Raw genomic sequence first — 15,858 nt, 5'->3', positions numbered from 1 at the left:
CTCTGCGGCCCTCTCCCCCCTGGTGCTCCTACCACCCAGGGCTGCCCCTCCCTCTCTCACTCCGGCTGCCCAACCCTTTCAGCGGGCATCTTTGAGCCAACCTTACCTCTCCACAGGTGCCAAGCCAGCCACCTCCGTCGACCCATGGGGGCCACCCTCTGGAGCCAGCACACACTCTGCTCCCAAGGGCTCGGACCCCTGGGCTGCCCCGCAGCAGCCAGCCCCCAGCACTGGGAAAGCCGCTGACCCCTGGGCTGCAGCCTCGGCTGCCAAGCCTGTGTCTTCCTCTGGTGAGACCCCCTTCCTGGTTCCTCTGCTTCAGTATGAGCACCCGACTCTGCATGAGGAGTCCCTCTCCTGGTCCCCGCCCTGCCCACCTGGTAACCCAAGCTTGTGCTTCACCTCCCTTTCCTCAGCTGGCTCTCCGGTTCTCCCCACAAGGGGCAGAGATGACTGCCCACCCCGGCCCAGGTGGGCAATGGAAGGCAGGGAGTGGAGGCCCCCTACAGTCACCACCACTCTCTCCTCCAGGGTCCTTCGATCTCTTCAGTAATCTGAATGGTACAATTAAAGATGACTTCTCTGAATTTGACAACCTCCGAACTTCAAAAAAAGCAGGTACATGAGGTGGTGGTGGTTTCTGCGCGGTCCTATGCCCTTGACCAACTCTGTCTCTGCAGGGATGACAGTCGTGAGCCCAGTGACTCTGCGTACTTTCCTCTTGTCTGACTCAGAACTGGAGTGACTTGGGGCAGCAGTGGATGCCCTTGAGCTTTCTGTCCTCTCGCTGGGCTGCCTCGGCCTCCTGCCCTGGGCCAGCTTGCAGAGGCTACTGCCCTGGCTTCCAGCCCCACATGGCCCCTGCCCCACCTCCATCTGCCTTCTTCCTCCCAGCTCCCCAGAGGCACCCCCTTTTCTAGACCACTCAGGTCTCTGTATGGGCAGGCATCTTTGACACAAACACACACACACACAGATACATGCACACACATACATTCAGAGACACATGCTCACACAGACACACATATACACGTGCGCACATGTGCATGCAGACATGCACACATACAAGTGCGTGTGCACAAGCACACGATATATGCACACATACATATATCCACATACATACAAACATGCACACACAGAGACACACATACACACTTGTGTGTGTGCACACACAGAGATATAAACACGCAAGCAGCTCCCGCACTGCCCACCAGCCGCTGTGCAGGAGGCCTGACCCCTCCCCATTGTGCCCCTAGGCTGGGAGGCGTCAGGGTGGCGGGCAGAGGAAGGGTCTGGATGCCCTCTTTACACACTGCACAGGGCTGGGGACAGAGCATCCCCAGGGCCACCCCTCTTGCCAGAGCAACTTTCCTCCTTGCTCTCTCCTCTCAGCTCCCCCTCCCCATTTCCCACTGCCTCCTGTGCCTCCCCCAGCAGCCGGGCTGGGCTGGGCTGGTCTAAGGTACGGGCAGCCTGGCACCCCGCGCCACCCCCAGGCCTTGCGGCTTGACGGGCTGGAAGTGCCTTAGAACAGCTGCTTTCTGGGCTCTTTGTTTTGCCACATGAAGAAAGCAGCAAGCTTCCGTGCGTCCTCCACAGCCAACCTGACTGTCCATACCTGCTCCCCGCACCTAGTGAGAAGTCGGAACACGCTTCCCTGGGCCTTCGAAGTGTTTATCCTGATTCCAGAGGAGTTCCACTGTATCAATAGAAAGCTTGGAAAAGCTTACAGAAGAAAATGAGAATCGTTTCCAATTCTTCCATGTGCTCGTGGCCATCAAGCTTCATTCTAGTACTTTTCCTGAGCTCTTACGTACAGCCTTTGTCGTTGAACTCACAGTGGCGTGAGAGAGTCCAATCCTGCCCCCATGATTTTTTAGAAAAACAGATTGAAAACATTTTCTCTCAGCATTAAAAGTCCTTTAGAAATAGCTTTGTAGTATCTCAGCAATCTTACCGAATCTTTCACTTAAGGGAGGACATTTCAGGCTGACTTCTAGGTTGTGTGTCTCTGTGTGGTATTTCTCGAGACCAGGCTCCTGGACGTGGGGCTGCAGGAACAATGAGCAAGGACACCACCATTTCTAGGAACCCACATCCACATTGCCTTTTCACATCTTGGCAGAGCATCCATGTCCTGTTGGCCTGTCTCAATACACCCTCTATTGGTTGAATTTTTAAAAATCATTTGCTTTCTTACTGTTGAGAGATTCACGTTCATTGTAGAAACTTAAAAAAATGAAAACATCCGAAAGATGTAATTTACTCGTGTGTAGCCACCAACCCACAATGCTGTTGTCGGTGTGTGGAGACGGTGCCGCACTGTTGGTCCCTGCTTCTCTTGGTTGGTCTCCCTCCTCACACCTTCTGTCCCTGGACTCGGGTCTGATGGTGCAAGCCCTACCCTGTGGCTGCTGGCAGCTCCAGTTTGGGACTGTTGGGAAAGCTCTGCCATCAACGTCCTATCCGGAGTAGCCGTGCACTTCCCCAGCAAGGTAGCATCTGAGGACATCTGGGTTCTGGACATTGCAGGGTGGGATCCGCCTGTCTTGGGCCCCTGCCCTCCAAGCTCACTGGTCCGTGTGTGCCCTTGTCTTGCAGCCAAGGTGGCCTCTCCGCCGGCCCAGAACAATGGAACCTCCAGCCCTGATCCATTTGAGTCTCAGCCCCTGACCGTCGCCTCGAGCAAGCCCAGTGGTGCCCGGAAAACCCCTGAGTCCTTCCTGGGCCCCAACGCGGCCCTGGTCAACCTGGACTCACTGGTAACCAGGCCAGCCCCACCGGCACAAGCCCTCAACCCCTTCTTAGCACCAGGTATGTGGCTTCTTGGGTTCCCCAAGCCGTCCACCCTTCTTGAGAGTGGCCCTAGGGCAGGCCTGTGGGTGCTGACCTCCCCTCCAACCCTGGGTGGACTTTTCCCACAGGCCATAGGCAGGTAGGGAGCATGCTCTGGAGCACCCGCATCCTGGGCCAGCACTGGGGCCTCTCTGGGGCCTTGTGAGGGGCTGGAAAACAGCCCCTCCTCTCAGTTGAGACCACTGAGCAGAAGCTGCCCCTGGCTTGGTGCCCCAGCCCGGGAGATCCTCTAGAGAGCAGAAGTTTGGGACAGTTCTGGGGGCCAGGGGAGCCAGGGTTGGCTGCCCCTGCTTCGGGTGAGTGTAGCTGGGTCCTCTGCTGAGCCGTTTGCCCCTGCTCTGGGTTCTGCCTCTTCTGGGGCCGGAACTCTGCCCTCTGTCTCAAGCCCATCCTCCCTGCTGGTGGGCTCTCCACCGACAGGGGCTCCACACGGCTGCAGGACAGTCCCCAGCCCTTGAGTCGGTGGCCAGGGCTCCATGTCCCACCCCAGTCCCGAGCCCCTGTGTGCTCACACCCTCAGCTGTGTGAGCCGCTCACCGTCCCCGCCACATGCTCTGTCCTACCGGCCCGGCTGTCTTGCTTCTCCCCAGGTGGGAGGGTCAGATCTACCCTTCAGCCCCAGTCCAGGCAACCCTCTTCGTTAAGGAGCCCCCGCCCTTCCCCGAGTTTTCCTTGGGCTCTCCAAGGACAGGAATGGGTCACGTTCAGGGCATTTGGCCTGAGGACTTGGCAGGGCCGAGCTCTGAGAGCCTCGAGCAAAAGTGCAGAAGCCCCAGCCACGAGCTCCTGAAGGGATGGGGGTCTGCGTCTCTCCTTGACTGCGGGACTTCTCAGAGGTTTCATGAGGTCAGGGTCCCCAGGTACAGCATGTGAGGACTGCTCTCAGGCTGCGCTGCTCGTCCCACCTCCCCCGTGGCTCCCCTCTCTCCCCGCACCTGTGGTTGCTGCTGACGGTACCCAGGGTGCCCGCCTGGAGTAGGCGCTGGGTCCTGTCAGCCTGGCCCATCGCTTGGCTCCTCACAGCCTGAGTTTCCTCCTCTGGACTTCGCACCCAGAGGTGGGGCTGCCTGGGTGGCCTCCCTGGCATTGCAGTCCAGCCTCAGGGCCCAGGGACGCTGCTGCTCTGAGCACAGCCACTGCTCCTCCCACTCTCTCCCCAGGTGCCGCCACGGCCTCGGCCCCTGTCAACCCCTTCCAGGTGAACCAGCCGCAGCCGCTGACGCTGAACCAGCTGCGGGGGAGCCCAGTGCTAGGGGGCAGTGCATCCTTTGGTCCTAGCCCAGGCGTAGAGCCTATAGCTGTGGCCTCCATGACCTCCACGGCCTCCCACCCAGGCCTGGGGGCCAGCAGCTCCTCCCTGCCGCCGCTGGGCCCTGCTGCAATGAACATGGTGGGCAGCCTGGGTGTACCCCCGTCGGCAACTCAGGCCACTGGCACAACCAACCCTTTCCTCCTCTAGTGCCCGGCCGGGACCCGTGCAGAGCATCCGTGCCAAGGACGCCGAGCAGGGACTGTCACTTGTGGAAGGGGTCGGGGAGCAGGGGGATGGGTGTCAGGGTGTCCCGTCCGGCTTCCTGAGTAGAGGGTGTCTCTGTGGTCCCGGGCCTCAGTTTGAGGGGCGAGCGGTGGCGGCAGACAGAGGCATCACACAGCATGCAGGTACCCGGGCCTGTGTCATGTGAGGCCCCCCTGACCCAGCCTGGCCACCCCGTTGCCTCCGTGGGGATCTGCCAGCTCTCGGGGGCTTGGCCGAGGCGGTGGCCATGTGCAGTACCAGTCCAGCCTCAGCCCAGGGTCTCTGGGACACGCTCGCCCGGGACCTGGCCCCCACCCCTAGCCCCAGGGACATCCCAGGCAGCCCCAGGCATGGACCGGATGGAGTGCCGGCACCCTCAGACACTGACCTTTTGGGGACGCAGTTGTGCGTGTTTCTTTTCTTTGACTCGTGTGTGAGTTCAAAGTGAACGCCACCACCGTGGAACAACTCTTGAATTAAATCCACTAGAGAAGCTTTAAACTAACCTGAGCGTAGCCCTGCCACGTGCTCCATGCTTGTATGCGTTTGCACAGATTTTGTTTAGTACAGTTTCATATTTGAGTTTGCAGAATTATCAAATAGTCTTTTTTTGGCTAATATTTTTATAACGTGGTTCTTATTTAACTGTCTAGTTTTGATAGAATTTACCAGGTCTGGCTGAATTAAGATATTGGCAGTGTCATGTTAGTGGTTTAAATTCTCTTATTTATGGTTTTAACTCTAAGAAAATTTAAATACGAAGAGACAAAAAAATGCCTTATGGAAAAACTAAAGCAAATTCTTTATAGGAAAAATATGGGAATTTGAATGCACATAAAAGATATTTAAAAAAAAAAAGAAAAACCTACAATAGTAACAAAAAATTGTAGCCTCCAGTTGCCTTTTCCTTTAACTCCCTTTTTTGGTAAATTACCAAACTGACTTTCAGCCTTTTTGGCTAGATCCTAAGAGAGAGGCTATTTTTCTTACTGATGTACCAACATGAAGTTAAAGACAAAATCTAACATATGAATGTGACTCACCAGGTTTTATCAACTAACTTCTGTGACTGAAGGCATGCACAGTTAACAAGACTTGCGTTTACAGTGGAAACATGGGATGGAACCCTGTCTCTGTGACCTCCCCCTTAAGTCCACCCTCAGGGCAGAGGTGGGGACAGTGCTGGCGGCTTGTCGGGGGCCAGTGGGCCTCTGCTGTGGCTCCTGGGGCAGCCCTAGGTTGACGGGCTGCGGCCCAGGCCTGGCTCCCACACACTCACCTGCCCTCCAGACACATGTTGTGATGTAGAAATTACTATCTCTTTCTTTGGAGAGAATAAAAAATCACTCTTATACAGAAAAGATATTAACAAACATGCACTAATCTTACCTCCCTCTCCCCTGCTTCCTTTGCCCCACCCACCACAATTTAAAAAAGTATTAAGTCACAAAGATCAGAAGAGACTCACTCCTCCCCAGAGCAGGGACATTGGCCCCGAGCCCCATGTCTGGTCAGCTAGCCTGGTGGGCACGTCAGTCTCCATTTCCACAGTGGACGTCTCGCCTCCAGCACCAAGGGCAGTTAACACCAGGTCCCTCTGCTTGCAGTGCTGGGCACGGGAGGCTGACAGAGCTCACTCTGCTCCTCCACCCGGGGGCCACCTCCTGGGCTGGACTGTGGGCTCCTGAGTCATCAGGAAGGCCGGACCGGCTCTCCTCTCCCAGCGGCCCAGGGGAGGGCGGGCTCGGGGCAAGATGTTCCCCCAGGGAGGGATGGGCTGACGCCTGCACAGGTGGCAGGACCACACTGCTGGGTGCTGGGGCCAGCAATTCCTCATCAGTTAAGAGCCCTTCCTGACGGGACATGGGCCTCCAAGGCCCAGGCAGCCTCAGCTCCCGTCCCCGATCAGACCCGTCCCCAGGTGCCTCTTCCCATTGCCCGTTGCACTGATCATGAAGCCACTGGCGCTGCCAGAGTGTGGGATGTGTGCCATCAAGCGCCCTCCTGCCAGGTGCCATGGTGGGGGTGTCACCCAGCCGTTCTCAGTCCAGGGGCAGGTGGCTGGTTTTGAACTCGTATTGACTATTGATACTTTATTTACTGTATAAATATAATTTATCATTTGTATCATGATGCGGTTTCTGGCTGTGTCCTTCCCCTGCCTCTACCCTCATCAGTCCTGAAACACCGCGAGGGGCCGGCTCAGGAGCCAGTTCCCACCTGGACCCCTTGGCCACTGAGCTGGTTCCAGTGCCTGTGTGAGCCTGAGCATCGGGGAAGGAGTGGACTGGGGAGCTCCTGTACAGGTCAAGGTCATGACAAGGGAGGGGCTGGGAGAGAGGCCATGTCAGGCAGGGACCGTCCAGGTGGATGGGGATGTGTCAAGGGCGGCTGGAGTCTGGTGGCCGCGGGCTGGGCTGATGGCCAGGGGTGTTCTGGAAGCTGGGATGGGGCCACAGGGGATGCACCTGCGGAGCAGAGGCCAGAGCAGGAGAGGACTCCTCATGCAGAGAAGGCCAGTGTCCTGCTGCTTGTTCCAGGGAGCACAATGAGTTGGGGCAGGGGCAGTGGCCCTGAGTAGCATAAACTTCTGGTTTACGGAGGAACTGGGGGAACGTCGGGCTGGGGGCTCCCTCAAATCCTGCTAAGGAGAGAACACTGGGCGAGCCCTGTGACCTGCTCAGAGGGCTCCCCTGAAGCTGCTGGCGGGCGGTCAGGTGGCCCGGCATTGGCCGAGGGCAAGTGGGTTCTCCCCCTGCAACACCACCCACCTGGGGAGGCTCTCAGCCCATCCCCTGTCCAAAGGTGGCGGGCATCCATGGAACTGGAGCCATGGAGCATGGTCAGTTTGACACGTGCCAGGCACTGAGCAGGCAGGTTTTAGGGCCGAGCATGTCGAGCCGTGAGGCGTGGGATCAGTGTTGAGTCCAAGCTCGTGTGCTGGTGGCCGTCCTGTGCAGTGTCCATGGGCGGTGCCCTCTGAGGTGAGGCCTGGGCTCTGCTCCCAGGCGATGTGCTGCTAAAGTCGGCGCAGCCCCAGCCCAGCCTCTGTGAAAAGGTTACACTTTATTATACGATTGCTGGGCAGAGAGAGGGCTGTTGGCTTCACCGGGGGAGGCCCTGGGGTGGGCTGGGCCCCGAGACGCCCTGCGTGTCCGGAGGCCCGGTGTCATAGCCCAGCTTCCTCATGTCCTTGGTGACCACGTTGAAGAGGAGAGTGACGAAGCCCTGGGAGCGGACACGGGTCACTGGGGACAGAAGGACAGAGTCAGCCGAGCTGGGTCAGAGACAGATCCAGGCTGCTTTGGGAATCAGCAGCCTCAGTGTTCCCCCCTGGAAAGTGGGGTCAACACTGCCCAGCCCACATTCCTCCCTGGGAGAAGGGGCTGCTCTGGGGATGGGGCGATGGAAGTGGCAACCCCTCTGAGCTGGGCCCTCCTCCACCCATCTGACTCCTGGGGGCCCACCTGGTCCCTTCCAGGCCCACCCTGCCCAGGGTGAGGGGTGAACCTTTACCTTCCCGGCCTTCTCCCTGAGCCACCACTTTGGGGTCTGTGTACTCAGGCCGCCGTCCCATGAACCAGCTGGGAAGACAGGGGAGCAGGTGAGCAAGGAGCTTGGGGTCCTGCAGACATGGCATGGGCTCTCCCTCCAGCCCTTTCCTGGGGCAGAGCCTCCCCACGCCACCCTCCTCAGCTGGATGCTGTCCATGGGTACGGTCATTGTGGGCAAAAGCAGAGGGAGGGCTAGGGCTGGGAGGGTGCATGGCCTGAACCCAGGGGGCCCCACCCCAGAGTGCGGCAGCCATCCTTGGGGGTGGGCAAAGGGACAAGATCCAGGCTCTCTGCTGTCTTTCGAGTAGAGCGGGACCCGAGACTAGTTACTTCCCGACTCTGGGCCTGAGTGTTCTCAGTGTCCTGGAGATGTGATCACGGGCCCTGCCTGACAGGGCTCTGGCCAAGATGTCTGTGCCCCCGGCCTGGGCAGTGTCCTCCCACCTCGCTCCCAACGGCAGGGAGGTGGCACTGAGGGATGTGGGCCATGGCAGGTAGGGAGGCGCCTCACTGACTGCGCCTCAGTTTCTCCACCAGAGGAGCAGGGCTCCACCTGTACCTGCCTCCCAGGCTGTGCTGAGGACCGAGCTGGGGAAGCAGCCCCTGGGGCTGGCACATGCCAAGCAGACGCTGCTGCAGGAGCACCACCGGCTCCTCGGGGCAGAGACATGCCTGAGTCGCCCATGTGGTGGCATCTTGGGGAAACCCTTGAGGATCAGATTGGAGGGGCTGAGTGATGGCCCCAGAGATACCAGGTCCTGTTGAGAGAACTTAATGTCTTTGGTTTTAAGCCACCACGTCTGGTAACTGGTCACAGTGGCCACAGGAAGCAGTCACAGGGGAGTGGGTAGGCAGCAGGCTGAGGAAGGGTGCTTGGGAGCAGAGCATCAGAGGGGGTGCGTGGAGGGGCTGCTTGGCCAGCTTCTCAGTGGCCTCCCGGGGCCCTGGCCTGCGGAGGTCTGTCGATCAAGCTGCTGCCCTGGGTTCCATCATCCAAGCTCACACAGTCCAGCTGGGGCCAGAGCACCCCCTGCCCCCCCGCCAAGAAGAGCAGGAGACACCCCTGATACCACCTGGTCAGGAGCTGGTCTTCCCCAGCCAGAAGCCCCTTCCTCCAGGAGACAGCACACGGGGGCCCACAGTTCTCCCCCAAGCAGTGTGGACCCACAAGGCCCTTGACATCCCACAGCTGCCCGGTGGGTGGTGATGTCACCTCCAGCCGACACTGGCCCCGTCACAGTGGCTTCCGGAGGAGCTCCCAGGGGGAGCAAGCACCCAGCCATGCTCCCCAGGCCTCAGAGCTCAGGAAGCTTCCTCCAGCCAGCAAGGCTCCAGCCACGTTCCCCTCATCCTGCCCGCCCACCCGGCAGCTGAGCTGTTTTCCATCCCTACCCCCAACAACCAGCCAGGCCCAGCCACCCTCTAGCTCCTGCTCGGATGAGGGAAGGGGCCAGAGGCCTCGGCTGGTCTCGCCCAGACCCGGTGTCTGGCTGCACTGCCAAGTCCACCACCTACTCCCTGTGCCTGCGACCTTCTCTGGGCTCTGCCACGATGGCCCCACCCTTGGCTCTAGGCCCTGCTCAGATGTCACCTCCTGGCAAAGGCCCCTCACGCAAAGGTGTCCAGCATGACGAGGAGGGGTGGGGGAATGTGACAGCCCTCCTTTCGATCACCGACGCCAGGATGGGCGCCCTGGGGACGGAGGGATAGGCGTCTACTCACCTGGTAAACTTTTGCAGTTTAGATGTAGATTCTGGGACAAACATAGGGATGGTCTTTTTGTGCCTGAAACAGATGTTTTCACAGCTGTGCTGAATCAAGGGAAAGCACTGGAACTTTCTGAGCCTCCAGTGCGGGGCGAGCTGGAGTGCCCAGAGGTCAAAGCCGCGGCTGCCTCCAGGGCCAAGTTCCTGAGAGCCCTGCCCTGCCTGTCTTCAAGGGCCAGAGGGTGTGAGGGTTACAGACACCAACCCTGGCTCAGCTGCGCCCTCACAGGGTCTTGCCTTTCCCCAAATGTCCCCGTGCTGCCTGGATACCCTTCCTCCAGGAAGCCCATGGCAGCCCCCAGGGTCCCACCCACTGTGAGCAGCCAGCGGGTCCTGCCCCAACACCTCTCTGCTGCGCGCTGTGCCTCCTCCCTCCCCCCCCCACCGACCTACTCCTACTCCTTAGGGCCTGCCTGGTCCCCCTGTGCCCAGAACGTCCTATCTGCACTGTCTACATCTGTCACTGGGCTTGATGAGACAGAGCCACAACTCTCCACCCCTGCCCACTAATGGGGGCTGCCGACGGCAGGGCCCTGAGCTCACATGTGTCTGACACGTCGTCCTCAGGCCAGCAGAACCGCGCACAAAGGCGGCAGCCATGCGGGCTCTCGGGAAAGAAGGAATGAGTGTCTCAACTCCAACCCCTGGGGCCTCTCGAAGCCCAGGACACCCCCCACCCCTGCCTCCTCCCAGATGGGGCTGCGCCCCCACCCCTGCGAGGCCCCATCTACTCCCCACCTCCAGGGGGGTTCCTCTGGATAGGAGCCTGGCAGAGGGTGCCCACCTCCCAAAGCTGTGCAGCCAGCGGCCCAGGGAGCATGGAGGGAGGACCTACCGGCCAGGTGAGAGGGGCACGTGCACCGCCCCGTATCCTCGGACCACGTCGTTTCCAAACACGTCTGGCCCGTACACGCTGAGCACAATCTGTGGCCCTTCGAACGACAAGGCAGGGGTCAGCCCGTGGGGAATCCTGGGAAGAGCAGGGCAGAGAGCAGGGCCGTGGTCCTCAAAGCCCCTGGGTGTGGGGCTGACGGAGAACGGGCTGAATGTGGGGACCCCCCACCCCACACCAGGGGCTTCTGCCACCCAGGATTCAGGAGGCGGGCAGAGCCTGGCAGCTGTCCAGTACTGGCCAACCCCGCCTGGGATGCTGTCTGATTCAGCTGTCCACAGACCCAAGAAATCAGCAGGCATCCAGGTGTGATCGAGTGGGGTCCGGTCCCAGGACCTCCTTTTCTGAGGGGGCGTTAGACTCGGGCCAGCGGGGCAGGTTCTGGGAGGGGTGGTGTGCGGTCAGGTCCAGGAGGACAGAGGGGAAGCAGAGGCCTGCACGCCCTTCCTGTGGAATCCTAACAGTTCCCAGTGTTCCCGGCGGGCAGTCCTGCCCCCTGGAGGCCCAGAAGAGAACTCCCTCCACTCTGGGCCCCTCTGGTGGAGGCAGCAGGTGGGTGGGGCGTGGCCAAACCCACATGAAGTGCTCCTGGGGCGGGGAGGGCCGTTCAGAGATTGTCACTGCTTTTCCTACGGTTTCACCACCAAAGCAAGTGTTCCCAGCCCGGTCCTTTGGTTCTGCCTGTGTTCTGAACTTTGTACCATGGGAATGGAACAGTGCAGTACAGATTTCTGCTTTCAACTTCTTGGACTCAGTGTTCACGAGATGCAACCAAACCATGTCACCTACAGGGTCTGCTCGACTTGGTCCCATCTAGTGTGTCTGTGGGGCACACAGTCAAGCAGGGGCTCAGCACATGTCCCCCCAGTTGCTTCCCTGGGGCGCAGCATCCACACCAGCTTTGTTCCCTGAGCCAGGGCTTGGCACTCTTCATGACAACTTGGCATCCTCAAGCTTCCTGATTGGGCTGTTCTGGTGCCTGTACTGTGGCCACTCACTTTAGCTCTCTTTTTCTTATATGATTGTTTTTAATTTTGACTGTGCTGGGTCTTCATCACCGTGTGAGCTTTTCTCTAGTTGTGGTGAGCAAGGGCTATTCTTTGTTGTGATGTGCGGGTCTTTTCATTGAGATGGCTTCTCTTATTGCAGAGCACAGGCTCTAGGGCTTTAGAAGTTGTGGTTCTTGGGCTCAGTAGTTGCGGTGCAGCGTGTGGAATCTTCCCTGACTAGGGATCGAACCTGTGTCTGCTGTACTGGCAGGTGGATTTTCTCACTACTGAGCCACCAGGGAAGCCCCTCACTTTAGCTTTAATTTGCATTTTCCTTAATTGTAACTGTTCTTCCTAAAATAAACCCGAGGCCTTGTCCTGTTTCTTGGTCACTCAGACCACTTTCAAGTCCCCTTTCCCCTCCTGTGCTGCCCCTTGTCATGAACCAGCTGTCTGCACAGTTCTGCCTGGGGCTCCGTATGGATCTGTCTGTCCTGGTGCCCTCCTCACTGTGCTGTATAATTACAGCTTGGTATCTGGCCAACAAAAGTCTCGACGGGCATCTCCATCTCCTCTGCCAGAATCAGCAAATGCTCCCGGGGGTGGGGGGTGGTGGGCAGGGGTGGGGCCTCTCTGGAGCCCTGCTTTGCTCCTGGAGCTCGGCAGCTAAAGTTCCATGCTCTGCTGCCTGTCTGATGCCTTCATGTAGTTGTTTTCTGGTTTTTCTTTTAAGTACTTTATTCACCTGTCCTCGGCAGCAGGAGATTGGTATGTTACCTAGTGCTGTCTTCCAGGAAGCCAGTGAGAGTTCCATGGACAGCAGGATGGCCGTCCTGCCCAGGAGTGTCACTGGGGAGCCTCTGCTCTAGACCTGTGACCCCAGACCCTCCACACCTGCTAAGCCTGGGCGCCAGCTGCACGTAGCATGAAGGCCTGCACTATGAAATCAGATCCGTGCTCAGCTACTCGAGGTGAAGATGAGGCAAATGATGCCACTGTTTTGAGTCTTGGTTTCCTAAACAGGAGAAGAGGTGGAGAGAAGCCTGCCTTCTAGATAGTATCTCACAGCTCAGCCAAGCCCACGCGTGGAAAGCACGCACAGCTCTGTGGAGCAAGCCAGGCTCTGCACGCAGCTAACATTCATTAAGTGAGAGTGATCACAGACGATCAGGTACAGTGGACAACAAACCCTGCAGATACTGGCAAGGAGAACTTTGGGAGATCAGAGGTAGGATGAGGGCTGGGTGCCCATGGCAGAGAGAAGGGCCTACCCCTGGCTCAGGGCAGGGTGTTGGAGGAGGAGCAGGGGGGTCGGGACTGGCGGGAGCACAGTGGTGATGGACGGGGGAGAGCTGTTGAGGGGCCAGACTGCTGAGCCCCAGACACCAGGTTCTGCCCTTCGCAGGCAGTCACTGCCCAAGGTTTCACGCTGGGCTTCACCGACTTCCTCAGAACCTCGGAAAGGTCAAGTGCACACAGTGGGAAGGAGGGGAAAACAGCCAGGTGTCTGATAGCACCTGACAAGGCTGGTAGAGGGCCCCATGGATGGGCAGGACGAGGCCTGCAGACTCACAGCCGTAAGGGTTGGTGCTCTTAAAGGTGACATCGATGGGGAAGTTCCACACCAGCGCCCGCCTCGCATCTTGGCTCTTGGAGGTGATCTGTGAGATGCCCTCCTCCAGCCCCTGCAAGGACAATGACAGTGACGGCCAGTGTCCCAGCTCCAGGCTGCCATGCCCACCCACCCTACCTCTGAGGTGGCAGCTGAGAGCTGTTTTCATCACCATCTTCTGCCAAACAAAGGGACCTAAGATGTGACAGAGTGGCTCCCAGGTCTTTGAGGGTTTCTATCCATTAGGGCCTGAAACCTTGAGGCTCCTCCCCTCTCCCGGTGCCCAAGCTCCACCTGCACCTCCTGCAGAATAGGGTATGGTCCAGCAGGCTGTTGCCCTCTCCCCTGTCTTTCTGTCTGGCTAGTTTATTCTACAGCCTTCTACTTGGCCCATCCCCCTGCTTCCTTCAGCTCTTATGCTCAGTTACCATCTTTTTTTTTTTTTTTAACAGTCTTAAGGAGGCCTTTTCTGGCCTCTTCAACCCTCCCCTTCCTGCCTTCACTTTCCCCTCAGCAGCGCTACTAGCCAACAGCCTGGAGCGTGAGTCTGTCTCCCTCTCAGGCAAGTGGCCCCAGCAGAGCTGGGCTGGTCTGGCTTTGTTCGCTGCAGGGCAGGGCCCGGGAGCAACCACAGCCTTAGGGGTGGATCAGGGATCTCTGCATTCTCTGCTCCGGCCACACTGGGAACAAACTCACGTGTGTGCCACCCCTGAACTCTTAACTGGTTCTGAATTGGGAGGGGAGAGGGTGCAATGGAGCCTTCAGAAACCCCTTCAGTCACAAAAGCTGTGAGTCTGGGAGGCTGTAGGGTCCAGCTTACCGCTGTGGGGGCCCAGTCCTGGCCATACACGAAACAGTACTTGCAGTAGAGGTCGTCGTACTCAGGAAACTGTGGAAATAAGCACACACAGCTTCTGCTCACAGGGACTCATGCTGTGACCACCTGTTAGCTAGGCAGGTACAGCCACCAGCAACTCTGAACATGAGGCACCTGGGGGGCGGGGGCTGAGAGAGCAGGGTGCATGGATACGGAGTTCATTGGAAGGTCTGGTCTCAAGATGTGGGATAGTCCAGGGACACTGCTGCCCCCAGGCTTTTGCTCAGGCTCTGACATCTGTATGACGTGCCCTTCTAATGAGAAGTGAAGGAATGCCTTCACTGGGAGTACTCCTGCTCACCCTTCAAAACTGACACTTTGGGGAGCTTGCCGACTTCCACGTTGTTGGAGCCACATCCCAGCTTCCACAGCCCCTGGTGCTCCATCACAGCACTGACCATGTTTATTCTCTCAGCTCCATTAGACTGTGAACAAGGGACAGGTATGTGGGCTTTCTGTGTCCCTAGCACCTGGCACAGGGTGGGCACTAAGGAGTGGTGCTGAAGTGAAAGGTCTAGAAGACAGGTGCTCCCAGGACACAAGGTTTGGTGGGAGCCAATGGCCTGCAGAGTGGCCGCGAGCAGAGGGGAGGAAGAGTGGGGATGAGGGGCTGCTGAGAACACAGGCACACGTGACCCAGCCCAGCTGAGGCCCCTGCTGGGATAAAGCAGAACAGGAGAGGCTGGCCTTAGGCACCAGGCCAAGGGGAGGTGGACAGGGTGGGGGCATGGGGCAGCGACCCTGATGAAACAGGAAGGCGGGAGATGCCCGCTAAGAGATCCCACGGGGCTTTACCTAGACCACCTTGGTTAGTACTCACAATATAATCGTAATATTTTAAAAACAGCCTGGAAAGGCAAATCCAGCAAAGCTTTGACATCAGACAAGGTTTGAAATTCGTTTTGCCACTTCCTTTGGGCAACTTCCCATCTGTAAAATGGGAGTGCAAGTAATACCTACTTCAAATGGTTGTTGTGAGGACTGGCTGAGCGGGGCTGGGCATGAAGACTGGCACATGTCATGTCTTACAGTAGTAACAAACGGTTCTTAGGACATGCAGGGGACTGGAAAGCACTGTCCCCTTCCGTCGGACAGACACACCCTCTGGGTCAGGACAGCTGCCACCATCGCTGTGTCAGACCAACCCGCGCCGGAGGGAGGAGCTGAGGGTCGCGGGGTGGATGGAGGCCCCTGCCCGAATCTTCACGTGGGCTCGGCCAACTGTGGCCTCGGCCTGTCTCAACCCTCCAGGCCTTTTTCCCCACCGCACTTCGTGGCGGAGGGTCCGCGCGATCTCTCGCCAAGCCTATCACGCTAGCTCCCTCCCCCGAGGTTCGACCCTGGAGGACTCACGGCCGCTCACCTGGGCGCTCTCCACCTGCCCGTTGACCATGAGCAGGAACACGCTGGGGCCCGCGGCCGCCATAGCCGGGCCGCGCGGTTACTAGGAGGTGCCGGGTTGCCCTGGAGACGACGGCGTGGCGCACGGGACAAGTTTCATGGAAGCGGGAGCTTCGGGAAAACGCGCACAAGGCGGCGGCGCGCAAGCGCAGTCGGAGCGGCGCTGTGCGGTGGGAGGCGGGCCTCAGCCACCTGGTCCGTCCGAGAGGCGGTCCGCCCGAGGAACCCCACGTGAGTGTAGCTGGTGGTGCGGGACCCAGGCCACCGCCCGGGAATGTGTGTCCGCTCTGACCACCGCGCTGCCGGTTGGAGTGTGTGACTGGAGCCCGAGGCCGCCAAGGGGCGGGGTCCGGCCGCGCTTCCGAGAGTCCCCGTGGGGCCAGCAGCTCCCTGCC

At 58.9% G+C, this 15,858-nt stretch overlaps 2 protein-coding genes across 9 annotated transcripts in view; one reads left to right on the top strand and one right to left on the bottom strand.

The window, feature by feature from the left end:
- Positions 1-6,505, top strand: part of EPN2 (epsin 2) — a 53,401-nt gene extending 46,896 nt beyond the window's left edge. For all 8 annotated transcript variants that reach the window (XM_018064750.1, XM_018064748.1, XM_018064752.1 and 5 more), the window contains exons 6-9: positions 117-290; positions 532-618; positions 2,602-2,814; positions 4,017-6,505. In XM_018064750.1, coding sequence (XP_017920239.1) covers positions 117-290; positions 532-618; positions 2,602-2,814; positions 4,017-4,315 — 773 coding nt within the window. In that variant the 3' untranslated portion in view covers positions 4,316-6,505. The remainder of the gene's footprint in view (positions 1-116; positions 291-531; positions 619-2,601; positions 2,815-4,016) is intronic.
- B9D1 (B9 domain containing 1) lies at positions 7,420-15,556 on the bottom strand. Its single transcript, XM_018064756.1, has 7 exons — positions 15,426-15,556; positions 14,006-14,074; positions 13,147-13,258; positions 10,528-10,624; positions 9,649-9,711; positions 7,889-7,956; positions 7,420-7,620 (listed from the first exon to the last, which is right to left on the bottom strand). Exons 1-7 carry the CDS (start codon positions 15,486-15,488, stop codon positions 7,478-7,480), a joined length of 615 nt encoding a protein of 204 aa, XP_017920245.1. The 5' UTR covers positions 15,489-15,556; the 3' UTR covers positions 7,420-7,477.

Source organism: Capra hircus, chromosome 19 (assembly GCF_001704415.2).
Source record: "Capra hircus breed San Clemente chromosome 19, ASM170441v1, whole genome shotgun sequence".
Taxonomy (NCBI): Eukaryota; Metazoa; Chordata; class Mammalia; order Artiodactyla; family Bovidae; genus Capra; species Capra hircus.
This window is presented reverse-complemented; position numbering and strand designations above follow the sequence as displayed.